At 32.9% G+C, this 23046-nt stretch overlaps 1 protein-coding gene across 1 annotated transcript; it reads left to right on the top strand.

Annotated features, from left to right (window-relative positions):
- Positions 1-7373: 7373 nt before the first annotated feature.
- On the top strand, positions 7374-9489 carry LOC147807613 (uncharacterized). Its single transcript, XM_087165453.1, has one exon. The coding sequence runs from the start codon at positions 7561-7563 to the stop codon at positions 8518-8520; it is 960 nt and encodes a 319-aa protein (XP_087021579.1). The 5' UTR covers positions 7374-7560; the 3' UTR covers positions 8521-9489.
- Positions 9490-23046: the final 13557 nt, after the last annotated feature.

Here is a 23046-nt window from a genome sequence, read left to right on the forward strand (position 1 = left end):
AATGATGTTCAATTACCGACACATTTAGACGTAAATAAAAAATTGTATAGTAAAAACCACATTGTTAAGAAACCTGTAATGTAAGCTCGCAGAAATGCTTGGTTGAAACTTTAAAAAAATAAATATATTAATGTAAACTTTTTGTCTTTGTCATTATCTTCAAAGTTTCCTTTTCAGATAAAAATTTTATATTTAGAAAAAAATTAAACAATATTTATAGATTTCGGTTAAATCGAAATTTTTTTTAAGAAACTTTTTCTTAGGTATAATATCCTTTCGAAATTATTATTATTTTTTTTAAATATTACTTTTCGAAAATAGCTTTTTTTTATTTATTTATTTATTTATTTATTTTAAAAAATATGATTTGAAAATAATAATTTTAATATAAATAAAAATGCTAGACTTTTTTTTTTTTTAAAGTAAGGAAATAAAAATGAAACAATAGAAAAGCATACACAATTTTTAAGTTAGTTAGTTAGTAAAATTTGGATTTAAAATTTATTTTGAAGCTAACATTTTTAGGCACACGTTGGACTTCTATAAAAAAAATAACTCGATTCCTCATTTAATTTTGAGTCAATTCATTGACAATTTAATGAAAAGACGAACTTACCTCCTAGACGCAATACAAAGGCACTGTAATAAGATGTCCCTTTAAGTTTGTCCCATGAGTCTTTAGGTGGTACTATCATTCTCTTCAGTTTTTCCACGTTCTGTTGATTATTACTGACATCAGGACACCAGAAAACTCTATACGTTTTACCTTTCTCGAAATCTTTTGTTGATTGGGGAAACAAGCTTTTAACAAAATTTATAGGGACGGAATAGGTTTTCCCTGGCTGATCGTGGTAGTTAACGCAAGCAAACATTGAAAATAAATTAAGCTAACAATAAAATTTAATATAGTAATAAAATTTAATATAGATATAATATAATACTTTTAATATATGCTAAAATTGAATACAGATATTAGTGAACAACGATACAAAATTTCCCGTATGCAAATAGTTTGCGCGCCTATTTAATTTTTGTTAGATATTGCCAGATCTTAGAATTAAAAAGAGGTAGCAAATTTGTGGGGACTCTCTAACCGAGGGCATGCACTATGCACGTTGTTGTTCAAAGCATTGGGGTAGCGGGCTGAAATCCCACAATCATCCTGGGTGTATTTTAGATCTGTCTTTCAACTTCAATGGTTTATACCATTGGCGTAGTTTTGGGGACAAACCCCGTCTGAAATTAAAGATACAGTGGTACTTCGAGATACGGACTAATGGGATTTCAATTAATTTCAATGGGGAAAATTGCTTTGAGATACGAGCAAGGTTACGGAATGAATTAAACTTGAATCTCGAGGTATCACTATACTGCATTACTTGAGTGAAATTTTGGATATCGATAAAGGGATACCCCCCCCCTCGAACATGCATTAAATCTACGCCACTGGTTTATACGATAAATAAACACCTTTAAAGATGATCCAAAGATATGCCATCACGAATTCGATCCTCTGCAGAGATAATGGCACGCCCGCATCGGTAATCCAACAACCTCTGAACGAAGTTAGCACTCGACGATAGAACAGTACAACGAGGCGCACCCTTGTCAGATTGTTATATACCCAACACCGTATACTCTCTGTTTCTATGCAAGTTGATAAAAGTGATCACCCACTGACACACTAAGCATAGTCAGTGATGCTTGACTTCGTATTTTATATTAAAGAAATATCAATATAGAAGAGCAAACAAAAACAGTATTTTAGAGAAATTTGATATATTTTGTTAGATAATTTTTTTTATAACGCAAAATAATTGTTGAACCCATTGAATTGAAAAAAAAAATTTAAATCATCAATAACAGTTCTGTCACAGGATGAAAAAAAATATTTCAAATACAGTGGAACCTGTCTAAAGTGACCACCCTCGAGACCAAGTCAAATGGTCACTATATAGAGGTGGTCACTTTATGAAGACTCTTAGAAAATAGAATGAAGGAAATAAAGCTTATAGAAAATGGTCACCTTATTCAGGTGTTGATTTTACCCAGGTGGAGAACTCTACTCTAAAACGCCCTCATCATCTTAGGACTATTCCCAACCAATAAAACTACGATGTTAAATGCATTAAAATAAACTCTTCTTTCTCCAAGGGATACTAGGATACGAGAACATAAACGGCGTTTGGGAACTTCGAAAAATTAACATTATTTGGAAATTTTGCTTAGCCATACGGAATATTAACAAAAAATTTATCTTCTTTAATGAACAAGAGTTCGTGTAAATATTGTATCAGATAACTACTTTTCAAGTCGTTTATAAATAAAAACAAGCCAGGTCCTTCAGAAATTGAGATATATAGGATGAAAATTAATAAATATTCAAAAACTTTCTTTCTTTTCTTTTATGATATGAAATATTTGATAAAACAATATATATATATAATATATATTGTTTTCAACGCTTCTGTCATCATTTCTTTTATCGATCAAATGAAGTGTCATGCTTGATGTCAGACCAAATGTTAAATTATTTTTCACTTACCCATTAATATATTTGCTGCCAATCATAATGTTTTGTACAGACGTGCCAACCTAACAAAATTAACATTCAGGAGTTTCCTTAACAAGAATTCAGGAGATTTCAGGAGGGATAAAAAAAGGCTCACGGTATGCAATATTTGACACTTCTAAGGAATTTTAAGTAAAAAATTTATTAAATATAAGAATGCAAGAAATTTTACACACTAATAGAGCACAAATTGTGGAAAAATATTAAATAGAAATAAAATAATTAAACACAGATTTACAAACAAATTTATATTAGGTAGATACTCTTTATTTAAAAAATAAATACCATTTCCTTAATAAAACATTATTCAAAAACCCTTAACACTGTAATAAAAATGAACAAAAACTTTTAAAAAATAAAGAAATTGAAGAACTATTTTATTTCAAAAAACCAATTCAATACTAATGTATAATAATACTAATGTCTGTACAATAGAGAATCAATTATCCGGGATGTTCGGGACCATCGCCATCCCGGATGTCTTAATTTTCCGGTTTTCTGGATCGACCAAAAAGTGTCGTTAATCGATGTTTTATCGAGCCCAAATTACAAGGAAAAAGTGTAAACACATTTTAAAGTTAGAGAAAAAAGAAGAGCACTCCTAAATCGAAAAAGGAAAAAAATTGTAGAAAAATAACATTTAAAAGAATAAAAAAATTTGCAAGTTTAGACAAGAAAAACAAGCTTAAAAGGAAAACATTAATCTAAATAAAAACAACACTTGAAAATTATCGAACCGAAACGATAGTTAAAAAACGGCACTAGCATAAATATTAAAACTTGGAACAAGGCAAGATCAATGGAATTTATAAAAAAAAAAAAACTAATGATAAAATTTAGGAATAAAAATAATTTATTGAGTGCGAAATTTATCAGGAAAAGGAAGAAAAAAAATCAAACGTAGTGGAATCAGAAAAACAAAACTGCAATCTACTTCATAAATTAATTGTATGTTTAAATTAATAAATAATTTTCCTTTTATTTTTTTTTTTTTATAAAAACACTATTTTTTATTAAAGCAGGTGCGATTCCACATCAAGAAAAACTTGCGAATGGAACTGCACTTCCAAAGAATCAGAATTTATTCAAAATCAATGTCAAATAGATAAATATATTTTTCTCTTTCATCTTCTGTTTACTGATATGCATGTGCAATGCATTTTCCCCACCCCCCTCGTAAATCAAACAGAACACGAAATCAGCATGCCACTCCTCTGAGTTCGATTGACGACCTAAAGGAGAAAATAAAGATCTAAAATCTTCAAGGTCGCGGAAGAAATGACGTTTCTCTGGGTAAACGGGGGGAAAAATTCTCCCCTTTGTCACATTTTCCTCTACTCACCTTCAAGGATGAATCCAATTTCCACTTTTTTTTTCATATCGTTTTAGTTCAAAATGGCGGAAGAAACGAGCGAAACTTTTTCCCGGATTATCTGGATACCGCATAAATGGTTCTCAAATGGTTCTGTATGCATAAAAAAAGAGTTGCAGATTTAGCTCTTCGCAATTAAGTCTTGCTAAAGTCATTGGCACATGATTTTTTGAAATTGGTTGCATACTTCCGTTTCTACTTAGACATCCTTGAAAAAAAAAATTTAATATACGAAGACTAAGCGAATAATGGATATCACGTTGCTAGTTTACAAGTTTGTTGCCAACCGTGGTAAATTACGAATTGAGAACTGTAAAAACAGAAAGATACAATACAATTATAACAATAGAGAGTACGAGTTTCCCCACTCCTGTACGGACGTCACTCGATATCGTCATGTGACGTCATCGCATTCAACTCCACACGAAGATTCCTACGAATCCCAGTGCAAGGGGGCGGGTGAAGTAGGAGTGTTAAAGAGGGGTAACGTTGAAGAGGAGGGAAAAATAAAGCACGTGCAGCTACGCCTCAGGCAGATGGTAGTTCGATAAGAGGGGATAGAATTCACCCTGAAAGAAAATCAAAACTTCCGCAATCGCGGAAAAATTAGGTAATTTTGAGTTTGGCCGTCGATTGCAGTAAAATTCGGGAGTTTATTTAATCAATTCCGGAGGGCGGGAGAATAACTCAAAATTCGGGAGACTCCCGCAAAATGCGGGAGAGTTGGCACGTCTGTTTGTATAAATATTAGCAAGAAATCAAGCTTTTTTTTGATTGAAACAAAACAAATCCACTCTTACTTATGATTTTATCTAATTAGGAATCTCATTCTCAAAATGAGAATTTTACCCCACCCACAAGTAATTAGTTCGCATCGACCCTGCCTCCTACCAGTAACTTATTGCTCTCGTGTCTTGTTAATAAAATTCAAATACACCTCTTTTTCGAATGGTTGTTGAAGCGCGCTTTGTCTAACTCATGCTAAGACATCATTAAGCATTTTTTTAGGCTTGCAACTTTGAATTTTATTTTGCCATTTAAATCTCAGGAAAAAAAAGTTCTTTTCAGAACTACATTGCTATTTATTTTTTTTTACGTTTTAATTTTGTTACATTAAGTTAAATATTCTGTTTTTCAATTATTTTGTTTTGTTATTTCTTGTTTCGTTTTGTTCGAAGTTTTTTATTTCGTTGTTTCTTTGTTTTATTCCGTTACATTTGATTAACCAGTGCATTTCAGTAATGGAAAAAAAAAAGACTAGATGGAAAAAAGACTAAAACGTTATTTAGATAAAACTTCTGAAGAATCAGTTCCAAAGCGAACGTTGATTCGGCGTAAGAAGACACATTTGTCACAACGTGGAGTCAAAAGTTTTACTATCAGTCGAATTGATTCAGATTCTGATAGCGAGATAAATTTTAATTCCTTGAAAAATCAACATGATGCTGGATTCTATCATTGTTGATCAACATTCTGATGATGAAGTCTCAAGGTAAGTTAAATGGGCTATTTAAATATTTATAAGTATTGTTATAACGAAGTTATGAATGAACTTAATTTATTTATATTTTAATCTTAGAACTGATAATGGAGCTGTTCACAATATAATATCAAGTAGCTCATCAGAAATTGACAGTGACTGTTATAATGAACTTCCCACCCCATCTGATTTTGAGGTTGAAGAACAAATGTATTCGGCAAGTTATGTCATATATTTAATTCCTTTTAATACCAATATTACTATTGAAACAGGAGAGGACTTGCATTTTTCTAAACATGTTCCTAATTCAACTCTTTTTTAACAATGTTGAAGATTTAAAATGATATTCATAGGGAATTAAGAAAAAAAAATTCTAGTTTTAGAGCAGATTTAACAAGTTCATTACGTCACCGTTAAACTTAATATCAAAAAAAATTTTACAAGTAAAAGCTTAAAATTATTCAGGAAATACTATTTGTGCAGCTGCAACTTGCAAATCTTCTGATAGAAACACAAAAGGAAAAAAAAAAAATTTCCTAGTGTTCCCTAAATAAATGAACAACTATGTAAAGAATCGATTCAATGTTTCAAACTAAATAACTCAGTTAATGTAAAATATGCACTCATTTGCAGTAAGCATTTCTTGAAAGAAGGTTATGAAGATATGAGAAATCGTTTGCTTGGATTGCCGCCATGTAAACAGTAACCAATCCGTTACTTCAAAAAGAAAGGCAGGTGAAAAAATTCAAAAATAGATTAAGTCAAAGAAAATAAAAACTTGAAAATGAAAAGTATAAATAACCTTGTTAAAATTCATCTAATTTCCTAGCATAGTTTTTAATGTAGTTATTCAAAATATTTATGAATTTTTAAATTATATTCTTTCAAACTTAAATATCAATCAGCAATTGAAAATTTTCCAATATTATTATGAAAATAAATTATTATTTTGTTTCAGTAATTAGCTTTTAAAGTTGTAGTTTACTAATAATAAAGTATGAACAAATTGCCATCAATAGCATATTTTAAAATCATGATTCTAAATTTAATCCAACTTTACAAAATATTGTTATCGAACAGTAAATAGTTAAAGAAATATCATATTATGGTTTATTTTTTTTCAACAATAAGGTTAAAACTGAAAATTTTAAAATAAAATATTTATAGTTTCATTTACGCCATCTAGTAAAATATTTTTATTAGTTTAAAATGATTGGGTATTTTGATAATATGGCCCAGAAACTTTTTTTAACTGTGTTTTTTGAATGGAAATACTGTGTTAAAGTTTGAAAGCCAGAAAAAGTTATTTTTGCTGAGAGAATCATAATATTTTTCCTTGCGATTTCTGAGGTCTGTGTACAGCATGACGTCATCGTAGCTTCAGCTCAAAGAGCAGAATGAACTAGCCCTTATATACTCTTTAGCCCTGATATGTTGCAATGTTTTTTTCTTTTTTTTTCATTTTACATTGACTTTTGATTTCTTTTTAATTATATATAACACAATTTACCTGCAATTACTTACTTATTTTTGTAAAGGGTATTCATGATATGTTTATGTTTTAGGCTGCCAATGATCCTGAACCTGTTGTTAAGGATTCTGATTGCTTAAAAAAATTACACTTCTTGGAAAATATTGAATCCCATATAAAAAGGTGAATTAGTTGTTATGATATTGAACTTCGCGTTTCGACATCAGCTCTCTGATGTTGGAATAGTTGATTTGGTGGAATTAATAAATCTCATTATTGGCGACCAACTTCCCAAATCTCTGTATAGTTTAAAAAATATTTTTGGAGCCAAGTGCTTAAAATCAATTAAGCATCACTTTTTTTGTAGCAATTGCTCCAACTGTGTAAATGATGCTTCAGGCAGAGAGAAAACTGTTCTTTGCCAATATTGTGAGGCTGAGGTGAATGTGGTTAATTCACAAAAAAACTCATTTATCAGTATTGATTTAGAGAATCAATTTTCACAAATTGTCAAAAATAATGATAGTCTACAAAGCAAACTTGCTTTGGAGCCTGTTGTTAAAAATTCAGAGTTCATCACAGACATAACCGATGGAAGATTATATAAAAAGTTGAAACTTCTAAATGAAGGGCATATTCTGACATATAATTTTTGCCTCGACGGCATGGCAATGCACACGAATTCAAAAGGCTCGGTGTGGCCAATATTTGCTACCATCAATGAGCTACCGATTGAACAACGGAATGTTGTATTGCTCGCAGGCTTGTGGTTTGGGAAGAAAGAACCAGTATTTGATGTTTTTATAAAACCATTTACAGAACAGGCTTCCCGTCTTGCAACAAAAGGGCTGAATATTCATGTAAAAGGAAAGTTAATTAACGTCAAAGTGCTTCCAGCTTGTTGCTGTGCAGTTTCTGTTGCACGGCCATGCTTACAGAACAATACGCAATATAATGGCTTCTATGGCTGCTCCTGGTGCATCCACCCAGGCTTTACTGTTGATGGCACAGTCAAGTACTGCATCAGGAATACACTGTTATATAAAGAACGTACTGAGCTGGTTGTTGAGGCCATAAAATCAGGGAAAAGCAAGTTCGGCATTAAAGGTCCTTCTCCATTAGTAACAATTCCGCACTTCAATGTTGTTCAAGGATTTTCCTTGGACAGCATGCACAGCATTTTTCTTGGTGTTACCAAGAAAATTGTGTGTCTGTGGTTTGATTCTTCAAACAGTGGGAAGGATTATTACCTAGGTAGCCCAAAAAGTGTACATGAAGTCAATGAAAGGATGTCTTCCATAATAATGCCTCAGTGTGTGGGACGCATTCCCAGATTAATTTTTGAAAGAAAGTTGTATAAAGCCAGTGAATGGCGTAATTTTCTTCTGTATGTTTGTCTTCCAGTACTGATAGATCTTTTGCCGAAGAAATATTCTGAACATATTAGTTGTTTAATTGGAGGAGTATTTTTGCTGCTAAAGAAATCATTAAATATGCAGGAACTGCAGAAAGTGGACAAGTTTTTTTTAAAATTTGTGGTTGAAGCGCAGGATTTATATGGGGAACATTTCATGGCATTTAATGTTCATTCCCTGTTACATGTAACCCAGAGTGTCTTGGACTGAGGCCCTTTATGGATACGCTCCATGTTTGTTTATGAAGGACGTAATTCAGTTTTGAGGAAGTTTAGCCAAGGGCCCACTGGCATTGCCAGCCAAATAGCTACACGGTACCTGCTGGATACTGAATTGTATTCCAAGGAGACACTTGATCTCTTAAGTCCTAAAGCTTTGGGTTTTGTGAAGGGATTACGGAAGCATTGCAAGCACCAAAAAGACATTAATGTGGGAGATATTACTTTGGTTGGCAAATCATGTGCAAAACCTGTTACACTATTAAACAGTGAATATTGTAATGCTAGTTTGTTGCCTAACATATTATTTTTTTCCAAGTTTATTTTTAGAAATCAAATTTATGGTGTTTCGAAGTCTGAGTCACTAATATTTACTTCAAATAATAAGTTTGGCAAAATAAATGCTATTGCTGCTAATTTAAGTTCCAATGAAGTTTTTGTTTATTTTGAAGAGTACATTATTTCAAGACCTCTGTCTGAAAATGTGTGTTCTTCATTTATTTGTAATGGCTCAACTTCTAAATATATAATCAATGTGCTTGATATATATGGCAAGTGTGTGGAAGTAAATTTTAATAGTAACATAATTTTAACTAAAGTTATCAATAATTTTGAATGTAAAACTTAATTTCTCCAATTATATAAAAATAGCCTCTCATCATCTATATATATATTTCTCTTACACAGCACCAAATGTTTTTATGTATAGCCAAATCTATAATTGTGTTTTCAAAGAAATTCTAAATGCTTAGTGTTAATTGCCTTGATCTTTGCAGAAAAAAATGTTTTTTGGAAAAAATTTCATTGAAACTTTTATTGGCAGTAGGCAAGGGGACCTGCCAAAATCTAAACTCCCCGATGAGAAATGCAGCATGGCGACCTCCACGTGGTATTTCTCGGGTAATGCTAACAGCCATGCATTTTAATTTATTGTATGTAAAGAATCCTTATTTTGTTCTAAAATGTTATGTACTTTATCACAAATGTTAACTGATATAGAAATTGATTGCCATAATGCTGATCAGCAAAATATATTTCATTAGGCGGTAAAAAAAATTTTGTGTTCTTGAAAATGAAAGACTTTTTGAGGGTTATTATCTCACAAGGAAAAGTTAGGGTTTAAAGTTTCTATTTTTAAATAATAAAATTTTTTTCTAAAACTTTCAGAATTTCTAGCATTAACTAATTTATTATACACATTTAGTTGAATTTAGGTGAGTAACTGCAATATGGGATAATTTATTTTGCTAATATGTTTCTCATTTAGCTATTGTTTTGATTTTTTCACCATTTACAATCTAAATAGCTAACATACTTTCTTAAAGCCAATAAGAACATTGATAGAATTCTTCTACATAAGTGCAATACTATGTCTTTGATGATAATATACTATGTCTTTGTGCTAGAACATTGTGTTCCTTGGCGAGCGAGCCATGGAAACGAACATAACAGCGTGAACCACATAGGATTGCATAGCAATTCTCGGCAAGCGTTAGCGAGCAGGGGGCAGAGCCTCCTAATATTCTATAATTTGCCTCCATTTTTATATTAAATTAACTCCTTATTAATGAAATATTTAACTAATAATTATTCTTTTTCCTTATTTTTTCCCTTCAAAAATGCAATGTTCAATAGAAAAATAAGGTTTTCATACTATCTGTAAAAGTATTGGAATTAATAATTTTTGAGCCATTGAGTAGCATTTTAAAGAGTTTTGAATGTACAAAAAGAGTTAAGAAAAAGCAACAAGATAATTCATATTTTAGTTAGAAAATTATTATTTTTAGGTGATAATGAGATTAAAATGTAATGAACTACTGTTGAAATCATAATGATAGTATATTTTTACTTTTGTGAGATTATTTATATTTTTAAAATGATTTTTCATAAAAAGTATCTGTATTTATCAGAGATGTGAATACATTTATTCACAACAAACAAGAATTTGCCCATAAAACAAGAATTCGCCCATAAAGGGCCCCAAGCTTTTACCGTATCTGACAGGTGCAGCAAAAGATGTATGTTATAGGATTGTTCTTCTATACCATATATATTCTTAACATCCAACACAAACCTTTTTAAACAGTCACTCGCTTTCTCAATTTCATCTGCTGAGATGTTTGATCCCAAGAGTAAAGTTACACCATGTACAAAATGAAGCCAATGCTTATAAACTAGATGGTTCAATATATTCTTAAGCAGCACAGGCGATGACAATAAAAATATTTGCCATTCTGATGCTTTCCAAAATGAAACATCTTTAGTTGTACGCAATTTGCGTGAAACTTCATGAGGAAGTTTAAGATCTCTTATACGAGTATCCAGCATTCGAATGTCCTTGGCAGTTAATGAATATATATGGCCTGAACTCTCGATAAAGAGACAGACAAGTTGCCTTGTCACACCAAGAAACACACAATGCATATAGTCAGGTATAAAACCATCAATCATGTTGAAAGTTGGATATAGATTCATTAACACAGATGCTCCTTTCACAGCACTACTGGTAGAGATTGCTTTTTCTGCACTCTCAACACAGTCTACAAAGGTTCTTCTCTGAGCTAACTTTCCATTAAAAGGATAAACACGACAGTATCCTTTTCCTTTCATTACTCATTCTCCCTCCTCTTCACAAAATCCACAACCGAATTGTCCGTTGAATTGTTTAAAATTTTGCAAAGCGCAACGAGCTGGTGCATCGCTGCTACATACTAAAGTAAAAACTTTAGTCCGTCTAAGAATCTTTTCTCCATCCATTTTAGGCCTCCTTTTTGCAGCTTACTCAATTTATCAACAAATGGCACCAGGTATTCATTCATATTTGGTTTTTTTCTGCCAAACCACAAGCCACACAACATAATGTTCCTTTTTCTCTCTAGCGGCTCAAGTTCATTAATTTTTACTTGAATCGGCCAAATATCATATCTGCTTTTGCGATAAATTGGAATGCCGTCCACATTAAATTGAATCGATACATTTTTTGAATTTAGCAAACCATCAGTAGAGCGATATAAACATCCATCAAGAATGTCTCTGAGTATCAGAATTGCTAAATTTGGATTTATAATTGCTAATATTATACAGGAGATCTTCATTTTCAAATTTCAGTTGCAACTGATAAGCAAGGGGCATATATAGAAGAAAATGGCCATTTTTTATCGAATCATCACTATTAAATGATTTTGAGCATGTTTGGGCATTCTGAATTTTTATTCCCACTGCATAATTTACAAATGTAGCTATCACAATGGGGACAATAAAGATGAAGTTCACATGCATTGCCTATTGATGATGTGTCTTTATAGAACATAAATTTACTATCGGGAAGATTACTTGGTGGTAATAGAGTTTTCATTAGCTTTAATAATTCATCAACACAAGTTTTTGAAAGATTAAATTTTATTGAGTAAGCTAATATGCTCACGAAGGCCTCTAAACTTGTCACACATGCAGAATCATAGAGTGGTTTATTACCATTTTTAATGATATCTTCCAAATCATCTTTCATCGAAAAACTATCTTCCGATGAAATTTAATCATTAATATTTAAATTGTCAGATAAAGTACTCGATTCGCTACTGATTGTTTCATTAATTTCTGGTTCTTCACTCCTACTTTGTATGTTAAGATTTTCCTCGTGAACCTCATTCAGACCAAACCGCGTATTCGATCGGTAACGATATAATGTTCTTCTAGGTAAAGAATCATTATTCCACAAGTATTGCTTATACTTTTTAGACATGATAAACAAATATTTTATAATAAAAGGTAAAATCAAGCGCTTTTTAAAAACATCCAGGGGCAGTTATTGTTTATAAAAATTGTAAACAATATTATAAAATAAACCATGAGTTACGGTTGCAGCTGCTCAATCACTTTGCGATGGAAGAAATAAATTGAAAAAAAAAAGGAAAAAAAAAGGATAGAGACTGATAATCGGGTATTCAACTCACGGCAATCAGATTATTAATGTCTCTTTGAGTACAAATCATTTTTTTTTATATCTGAATTTCAAAAGGCTAATAAAATAGAATTATAAAATATTTCAGCAATATTGCAGGTAGGTTACGAAATTAGTCTAACAGATATTGGCAATCATTTCTCAGATTTGCTAAAATTTTCTAAAATCTCCACAAGCAACGTGAGACGAAATAAAATTCATAGAAGTAAAAATGGATTTTAAAAAAAAATGAATGTTCTTGTTTACTTCTATGAAGAAAATCAATATTCTGTTTTGAAGTTGAGAAAGGCCGTTGAGCCATGTGAGCTTCGCGCGATGGATTTAGAAAATTGGAATCGAAAGAAATCCGTCGAAACCAGATGGAACAATGAACTTAATCCCTCTTTTTTCCTGCAATTTGGAGGTAAGTTTCTAATTCTTTAAGTTATCTTTTGCATGCCATATTTTGATAACGGGGATATTTTAATATTGAGATCTGTCGTTTGGCCGATTGGCGATTATTTTGGCGTAGGTGATGATACGAAATTTTATTTTTCATGGTATATGTTTCTAATTAGACAGTTTTTTAAAAACTACTTCTATAAGTTTTATGGGATATTTCCGTATCGTGACCTGGCGCGCCAACTAAAATCGCCTAAGTTCTAAACAGATTCTAAATCTGCAAATTTGAAAGAAAAATAATTAATAAGTAGATGGTGCATGGGGGCTTGTTATAAGTTATACCTTTCCTCATGAGTTGGTCTCTTTTTGAGATTTTTTTTTCTTTCAGTTTCTCGCGATCTCTGCCAAAAAGTTGCAGAGATTTGGCGATTGTTCTTCGTGAAGTTAACTGTTGAAATTTTATTTCGCTCCATATCATGTGACGTCATTTTCCTTAATATTATAATACTTTTCTTGCATAATTCTGTTAAAAAAGAATTATGGTGAACAAAAGATAACAGATAATTTAAAAAAATCACACTGAATTGAAATCTAGGTGATATTTTTCTTTCCTGATCTGTCGAATCAACTTCAATTGCCAAATTTATTTTAAAGAAGATATGTTTTTTTTTATATTTTAATTTTATGCTTCAAAAATTTCAGAGAATGAAAAAGCCATGGAGCTTTTGATTGATGACTTAGTTGGCGGACGTGTGTCCCTAGAAGAAATTCCCATCCTCCAAGATTCTGAAGATAGATCCTTCTAAATCAACAGATCTCACGCTGACTCAACGGGAGGAAACGCCACAACCTAAGAAGTAACTACATTTTTTATGTATTGATTTCAATCTACATTATTGCTACTTAACAATAGCAATAATATATAACATTAGCTTTTTACCTTATATTTTACAAATAAGTTTTTAGAACTGCGAGTTAAATTATTTCATTATAGTTTGTCTACGGTAAGAACCCCCGTGGCAGAGGTGCGGCGACATTGTCACAGAACAATAGGGTCCTTGCAGTGAGATTTTTCTTTTGAAAAGTAAAAAAGATACTTTTCTTTTTTACAAACATTTACATGTAATATTTGAATTATGCTTTTAGATAATCACTTTTTGACTCGCTCAATTTACACTGATTGTATCGTAAATCAATGTAATGTTTCGATTGTATTTTCTACATTATTGATTTTCATGTGGATTTTAAACATCCCTCAAACAATATTGAAGATTCTAATCGTGTATTATGGCATTAATTATAGTTATTGCTTTTGATTTCCATCGGCCCACAATAGCTTTTGAACGCACTGAACTTTTTTTTTTTCTTCAAAAATAACAAATGTTGAAAATTTTGAATTGCAAATTTGAGTCTTCACTTTTTAATTTGTTCAATCTGCAGATTCCTTTTCAATGCTCGCTTTTTCAATGGTTATTGCTTCGAAATTCTACATGATTTTAAAGAAAAGAAAATTCAATGCGATATTACGATGCATGAATTTCAGTTTTGTGTCATCACTTTTCACAATATATATATGTGTGTGTATATATATATATATTAATTTCCTAGATAAATTATGGATAAAAGGAAAAATTGTGCTAGAACATTAACCCTTATATAAAAATATCATATTTGCCACCAATTTGACTAAATGGATCATTGTATATGCAGGGGTCTGTCTAGACTTTTCTAAGAGGTCCCTATTTTGTGAAAATTTAAACATAATTTGTGAAAACTTAAAAAATCAACACAAAAATATGGATTTATTGTATAAGGGATAAAAAAATAAAATTTTAAGAAAAAGTATTTTGTGAAACTACTGTTTTTTTCTAAAGTTGAATTTGTGAAGATACAGCTAAACGGTAGTAAATTCGGCCTGGACTGACCGCTGATACGCCAATTAAGTTGTTAACAAAATTTTAGGCAACTATTTTCATAGTTTTCGGCAACTATTTCATCCATTATTTTTTCTGTTGCAACCCTGTCATTTAACAGTCCTGTTTAGTTTGTAGTTACAGTGTTTAAATTAGCTTAGATCATTTTTTTAATATTAAATTTTCTTTTACTTCATGTCTATTGTTCCTTTTTAGGCTGAAGTTGATGGTATCCCAGAACAAAAGCAAAAAAGAAATAATTTACAAAATAGCAAGTATTGAAAAGAAATGCTTGACGTGTGAATTCTTTATTAAAGAAGCAGGTTTTGGATCTAGCTGGCGACCTAAAAGCTAAAGAGGAATCTATGGAAAATATCCGTACAAAATATAAGAAACTCAGGTCAAAATACAAGCATCAAAAAGAACATAAGACAGAGGCTGAGTTGGCTCAAAACGTTGTAAAAATTGGGGAATCGCTCACTGTCGATAGACATAGGCTTGCAATGTGCAGGGTAAAGGATTTTTCGAAATATACCTGCGATGTTCTTGACGTTGTTTTTGGCCGGGAGAGCCTTGCCAAAAGTGTGCTTAAGGGAATGAAAGGCTCCACAAAAGAAGTTCTAAATCCTGTTCATGTGTCAGAGATTATTGGCCATGTGTGTGTAAAGTTTAATGTCAATCCGTCACTTGTGCGCGCCACCATTAGAAACAAACTTAATTCGTGTTCTAAAGCGGCATTAAAAAAAGAGAAATAAATCTTGTTTTTTTATTATTATTTTTTTAAAAATCTTGTTGGTTTTATTTATTTTGCACTATACAATATAGTAGACAGTATATATGTTTGAGTAATATTCAAAATAGTTTTGCTATTATGTGAAATGAAGTCAACCAATGGAATATTTCATTTGTAAGTATCATTCAAATACGCAAGTATCTCATATACGCATTAAAATTTTTAGATTTCAATTCTCTGATAAAAAATCATCTAGTCATGTAGTAGCAATTACCTAATCATTTAAAAATTAGTTGTGACTGAACATATAATATTGGTAATCGCACCATATGTTACCAGTTTTAAATTAATTTTCACAAATACACGTTGATTATTAGAAAACATATTTCATTACTAATTCGCATTATTTCATTACAAATTTATTCAAAGTGAATCCATTTATCAGTTTATTGTGCTACGACATTTAGCGCAATTAGCATTGTCTCTAGTTTATGTGCAAAATTAATGATTTTAATTTCTTTTTATTATTATTTATTTATTTGCCAAAATATATCCATTGCTAGTTTGAAAACTCTACATTTAATACTTGACAATGCAATGTTTTAGTGTTTAAAATAGTTTTTCATTTATACAAATTGGAAATTATTGTTTTTTTTTAAATTTTAAATTGATTATCATGTTTTCCTCTCAGCAAAATTCGAACAAGGCTCCATTAAGTTAACTAATATTTTCAAATCATAAGTAAAAGTTCTTTAAAAAAACTGCAGTTTGAAGACTGCGGTGATTTGGCCCATAGCACTACAGAATTTTTGAAGTCTACAAACTGTAGTAATTTTGTAGTTCTTAAACTGCAGTAATTTTGCAGTAGTATCAACTTCAAAATCACTGCAGTAATTTTGAAGTCAAACTGCTGTTTACAAACTGTAGTAATTTTGTAGTTCTTCGACTTCAAAAATTCTGTAGTGCTATGGGCCAAATCACCGCAGTCTTCAAACTGCAGTTTTTCTTTAAATTTACTGCAGTTTATTTTTAGCTGGGTTAACCCTCCAACCTCCGCATGGTGGGAAAAACTTATTCGTGTAATAAAAGATTTACTAAAGCGTACACTGGGCAGGCCAGTGCTCAATTGTGAAGAACTGTTCACCATTCTGTGTGATTGCGAAGCGATTATTAACAATAGACCCTTGACGTATGTGTCCGAAGACAGATCAGATTTGAAACCACTGACCCCTGTTATGTTTTTGGCCACTGATTCATCCTTTGACGTAACTGATTTAGATCTAAATGACTTCAAGTTTCAAAAAAGAATAAGATATCGTCGTAAACTTATTCTTGATGTAAGATCTCGTTTTCGAGAAGAATATTTAAGTCAATTGATCCTAAGGAGCCACTAGAAATTTTGCTATAGGAGAAATTGTCTTAATTGGTAATGACAACAAAAAATGTTTGAATTGTTCCTAGGTAAAACATTGGATTTAATACCCGGAAAAGACGTGAAAATTCGTACTTTTAAGCTCCGCTGGAATAACAACATACTAATTAGACCCGTTGGTAAAATCTAAGCTATGAGAGTTTCAAATATTTTTTTAAGGGGCTAAGCCAGTAAGACACTTGCTATAAACTCAACGTCAAAAAAAAAAAAAAAAAAATCCCGTGTTGTTTGAAGATTAGCTTGTCTTGGGTTGCATTGAATTCTTCAAGAAATTTTTTGGAGCCAAAATTTTTTCCGATTCCTGTCTTTGCATATCATTTTCAATATGACCTTCAGAGTATCACCACTCCAATGGATCTGAGAGCAAGACCAACACAATGGATCTTAAGAAATCCTAACCCAATGGATTTCAGAGCAACGCTAGGGTTTAAGTCATCTCGATACATCATTACGATTAAATATTCACAAGTTGTGTGAGAGCTTCATCATCAATGGATCGGGATTGGAAAAATTCATTTCCATCGTTCTTGCTTCAGGAAAAAGTCTTTAGCTAGGTGATTCGTTTTAGGGCGAATGAAACATTTCTTCGTGCTTCTATTTTCATATTTATGTTTTTCTCCAAATGCTTCTGTTCTTCTAGGAATATCATTGTTTAATTTTGATACGATGTTTTCTTTCTCTCTCAATACTTCTAAAATTTCATCCTTTGTTTTACACGTTGGGTTTTCAGGATTTCTCTAATTTTTGAAAATTTTCCTCTTAACTGTATAAAACACAAGTTCTCTTTCTGAAATTTCCAGTCCCAGTAATGAGCATTTTGTTTAAAGGTCTCGTGATCTTGCAATATAGTCTGAAACATTTTCATTTCAAGATTTTTTACTTCGTTACTTGCATCGATTTTGCGATCTTCGATTTTACTAATAAATATGTTTTGAATTTTTTGCCATAAAATCTTAGCATTAGTTTCGTTGGCGAACTGAAGACTTTGGTCCTCAAAAAGAGAAAATTGAATGTACGCTACAGTGTCATCATTGTTTAGTGTGCATTTTTTCACGTAATTTTGGGTCAACGGGTTTCTTCGATAAGCACATTTGCAATTTTCTTAAATGTTTATAAAGTTTACATTTTTATTCACCACTGTGATAGAAGTTTTCACTGTTGAGCAGTGGAATCCTCGGCAGATCCCTATTCATCTTGGAATCTAAACGACGTAAATCAAGACGAAACTTTTAACTGCGTCATATTTGCTGCCAACTGTAGTCCGTGGAAATCGAGATTCAGACAGAAATTAAGGGTTTCATTAAATTGAGACATACAAATTTAAAAAGAACGCCATCTGGCGGTATTAAAAAGAAAGACTTCATAGCAATCCTTCCCTGGGAATGCCAACAAGAAGTTTCGCCCCTCTTTCTGATTTTAAAAATGCCATGTTGTGTTATTGTGTTAACTGATCGTTATAACTGATATATCTTATACTATAATACGAGGAATGGTTGCAAAGTCGAAAATCGCCCCAGAATTAATAAACTCCGGTAAACTTGGGGGTCTGGGGTTTTTGGCCACGAGGAATCGATTGGCGCCAGTTTTGAAGCGCTACGGTCGAGCAGTTCGGAGTTACAGATAAGATATTTTCAAACTTTTAGTTCGCCATAATGGCTATAGATGGCAGCACTTAAATTTTCTTTCTCTATTGCCCAATAAGTGTCAAGCGGTAACGTGCTGCCATCTATAGCCAATATGGCGAACTAATAAAATAAAGTTTGATGACCACACGATTATTTTTAAATCACAAAATTAAGGTAAAACAAATATAAAAGAAAAAAATAAGGATAACGTTGATATTTTTACTAAATTTTCTTTTGAAAAAGTGCGATTCTAATTCCACTGCTTTTAAATAAGGGAAATTTGTTAATGAAATTTTGAATTTAGCGCTCGTTCGTTAACTAAAAAGATTCGTTCTTTTTGATTCGTTCAAAATTCTAATTTCCAAATATTCTAATTTCCAAAAAAAGCATTTAAGGAACTGATTTCGATTTCAAATCACCGTCAACAAAGTCCGACATTTCAACATTCATCAGATTTCAAGCTACATTTTCAACATACAGAACACACCTCTACATGAAATTCTTCAAGGAGCGATCAACAGCGCAATTCAACAAGCGATCAACTCAATTCTACCCGCAAATGGACAACTAGAAGATACCGTCATTGTCAGAATGCTTCTCCATTACGCCGAACAAGCTTACCCGACCGTCAAAGTTGCCGTACTTCACCCTGAATTTGTCGCACGCTTCTACGTTACAACAGCGGATGGCGCTTATGAAGGAATGGCTCTTCTCAACGATATCAGCGACCAGAACAAGGCTTCCAACTATCTATACGGCGTTCAACAAGGATTCGACGTGCTACTCATTCCCATTCACAAGAGAGCTCAAATAGATAGAGGCGAGCACTGGATGCTAGGAATTTACGAAGCAAGCTATGGAGAACGTCAACTATTAGTCTGCGATCCAGTCGACAACCCGCTGCCCAACAATGCTGTTTTGAGAAAAATACTGCGACACGTTTTGAATACCGTTGTTACGAATGAAAAGCTGAAAGGATGCATCGTGAAACCTCGCAACGCTTCCAACCACCAAGATGACGCGTCTTCCTGCGAAGTTTACATCGTCTTTTATGCTCGACAATACCTCTCTCATCGACGCCTTTTCCTGGACAAGAATTTTCAAGAAGCGGATGAACGGAAGCAAATTTACGAATTCGTTGTGAACAGTGACCAATTGAACATGTCGGGACCATCTGAAGCCGCATCTTTCACATCTTCGACCAATATGCACGCTTTGAATATCCAAGACCCGATGATAACGCCGTTGCGCCCGACAAGAGCAGTCAAGCAGCGTAGCAAGGAACGAATCTCGGATATATTGATGGAACTTAATGCATCTCAACGAGAAAAATACCGCGATTATGAAAGACGCAGACGAAAAAACGAAACAATGAGGGGCCGCAACATTCGCCTAGAGGAACAACGCCGCCGTAATGAAAGACTCCGTAGAACTATAATGCGAGGAATGGTTGCTGTAACATTCCTTTATGAATATTATGTGGTTGGTTCTCATGAATAACTCTCACTTATAAGGACAACACTTTTTATTATTAACATATATAAAAATAATATGAAAAAAATGTAAGTTAGTAACATGATTTTATCTGACTTCGCAAGTCAGTTCCGAGAACGCTTTTCCTATTTTAATTAATTACTTTTTGGAGGTAAGTGTGCGAAGCGCCCTCTGTCGAAGATGTCCGCACACTACACCCCCCACGCAAGATTGAAGTATCTCCCTTGATACTTAATCTGACAAAACATATAAATTGATAATAAAAAAAAATTCCTAAATGTATAAATTAAACTGACAATTAACATTCATCACTAATATTAATGAATATTTCAAATAATGCAAATAATATGTAGTTAATTCAAGTAATAAAACATTTTCAATAATCAGGTAATGTACTCAATTATTTAACATAGCGTAGCATTGAACTATTAAAATTTATAACTTGCTTATAAAATCAAAATAATATATATATATATATAAAAACGTTAAATTATCAAAAAGTAAACAGTCAATGTTTAAGTCATAGTATTTGGAAACAGGCGAGATAATGCATCAGCATGCGGCATTTTGGAACCAGGGCAATGTTTCAAAGTTATATTGTACTTTTGAAGAGCGAACACCCATCGCTGTAACCGAGATGACTGAGGAGCACATTTCGTTAAATACGGTAAAGGGTTGTGGTCGGTGTAAAATTCTATTTCAGAGCCAAATATCAATGACTCAAATTTCTTTAATGACCACACAATAGCGTAAGCTTCTCGTTCTATAGTTGACCAGGCTTGTTCTGTTTTGGTCAATTCATGACTAGCGTAAGACACTGGGAAAGTTTTATCCTTTATTCGCAGAGAAAGACAGGCTCCTATTCCAATCTGTGATGCGTCTGAGTAAATGATGCAAGGATTACCGGGCACTGGTGTGTAAAGTGATGGGGCTTATGCAAGGGCTCGTTTGAGACGTGAGAACACAGAGTCATGCACCTCACTCCAGGGAATTTTTTCCGGCACTCGCTTTTTTGTCAATTCTGTTAGAGGATACACTAATTCAGCATACTTCGGAATATATTCTCGGTAAAAACCACATAATCCAAGCACGCTTCTCAATTCTTTCTTAGTATTTGGTCTTGGAAGTTCTTTAATGACTCGAACTTTTTCTGGATCGGGCTGGAGTTCACCTGAACCGATGATATGTCCCAAAAACTGGATACTTGGTTTAGCGAAAGAACATTTCTTCAGGTTAACAGTGAAATTGAGTTCTTCTAATCTTTTCAGAATCAACTCCAAATGTGCTAGATGTTCCTCAAAACTATTAGAAAATATACCAATATCGTCTATATATGCTCGTGAAAACCTTCTAAATGGTGCTAGGGCCTTGTTCATTACTCTTTGAAACGTTGCTGCAGCATTCCGGAGTCCAAACGGCATAACTCGAAATCTGTACTGAGAATTGTGAGTTTTAAAGGAAGTTAAATCATAACTTGCTTCCTCCATGGGAATAGCATAGTAACCTTTTAGAAGATCTAGGTTTGAGATTACATTAACTTTTCCTATAGTATGGATTAACTCAGTAGTATCTTCCATAGGAAAATCGTCAATTATAGTCACAGCATTCAACGCTCGATAGTCGATGCACATCCGCATCCCTCCATCTTTTTTACTAACGCACACCACTGGATAAGCAATTTCAGCAGAACTCTCTTCTATTAAACCAGCATCTAAAAGCTCTTCTATCTGTTCATCTACTTTTTCTCTCAAAGCATCCGGAATACGGTAGATATAAGGCCTCTTCCTCTCACTGTTAGGTATGAGTCGAATCTTATGCTCTTCAACACTTGCTTTCTTTAATTTTCCAGTCATAAGTTCTTGATGTTTACTCAGCAAAAAAATTAATTTTCTTTTCTGATCATCACTCAAATGTTCTAAGTCCAATTGTGAATCAAACAAATTTTTCCAATGTTCGTTTCAGGTACTGTAATAATTTCACCAAATTCGTCCTCATTTTCAAATATCACACCAATTGAATTAACTCTAGTATGAAATCTCCTTATCTTGTTTACATGCACTTGTTTCACTCTCCCATCTGGTAATTTTACCATGTAAGAATGTGGGGAACATTGCTTGACAATTTCACCTGGACCAGTCCATCGGGCATATATTTTATCGGCAGAATCAGGGATTAAAAGCACTACCTGTTCACCGACACTGAAATTTCGTACTGAAGATCTTTTATTAAAATAGTCACTGTATGCTTTCTGTTTGTCAGCAGCCATCAATGAAGCACTTTCAGCAGCCTTTTCCAGTCTGACTTTCAGTTCTTGAAGATAGTCAACAGCTGACTGAGACAAAGTGGTAGGGATTCTAATCTCACCAGACCAAGATGATTTCAAGATAGACAATGGACCTCGGGCCTCTCTACCATAGAGTAGCTTGAAAGGAGATACCCCAGTAGAGGTGTTTGGAACCTCTCGGTACGAGGATAGCAGAAACAGGAGTTGCAGGTCCCAACCTCTTGGATCTTCACGTATTACGTGATGCAACATATCTTTAAGTACTCGGTTCCACCTTTCCACTAGTCCATTCGCAGCAGCATAACCCGGGCAGGAGAATCTGGGACTCGAACCAATACGCTTTTGAAATTCTTGAGTAAGGGCAGACTTAAAATTAGTCCCCTGATCACTAGCTATAACATTGGGTATACCAGTTCTTGTAAAAATTGTAAGTAAAGCATCGCAAGTTGTTTTAGCAGATAGTGATTTTAACGGCACAGCTTCAGGCCAGCGAGTATTTTGATCAACAAGACAAAGTACATATTTGTGTCCTCTACTAGATGGTGGGTCTATAGGACATGTTACACCTACATGTTATACCTTTCAAGCTGGTCTCTTACTGTGATTTTTTTTCATTCAGTTTCTCACAACCTCTGCTCGGAAATTGCAGAGACTTGGCGATTGTTCTGCGTAAAGTTAATTGTTAAAGTTTTGTT

Source organism: Parasteatoda tepidariorum, chromosome 6, assembly GCF_982258835.1.
Source record: "Parasteatoda tepidariorum strain Cologne lab strain chromosome 6, Ptep-v5.0, whole genome shotgun sequence".
Taxonomy (NCBI): Eukaryota; Metazoa; Arthropoda; class Arachnida; order Araneae; family Theridiidae; genus Parasteatoda; species Parasteatoda tepidariorum.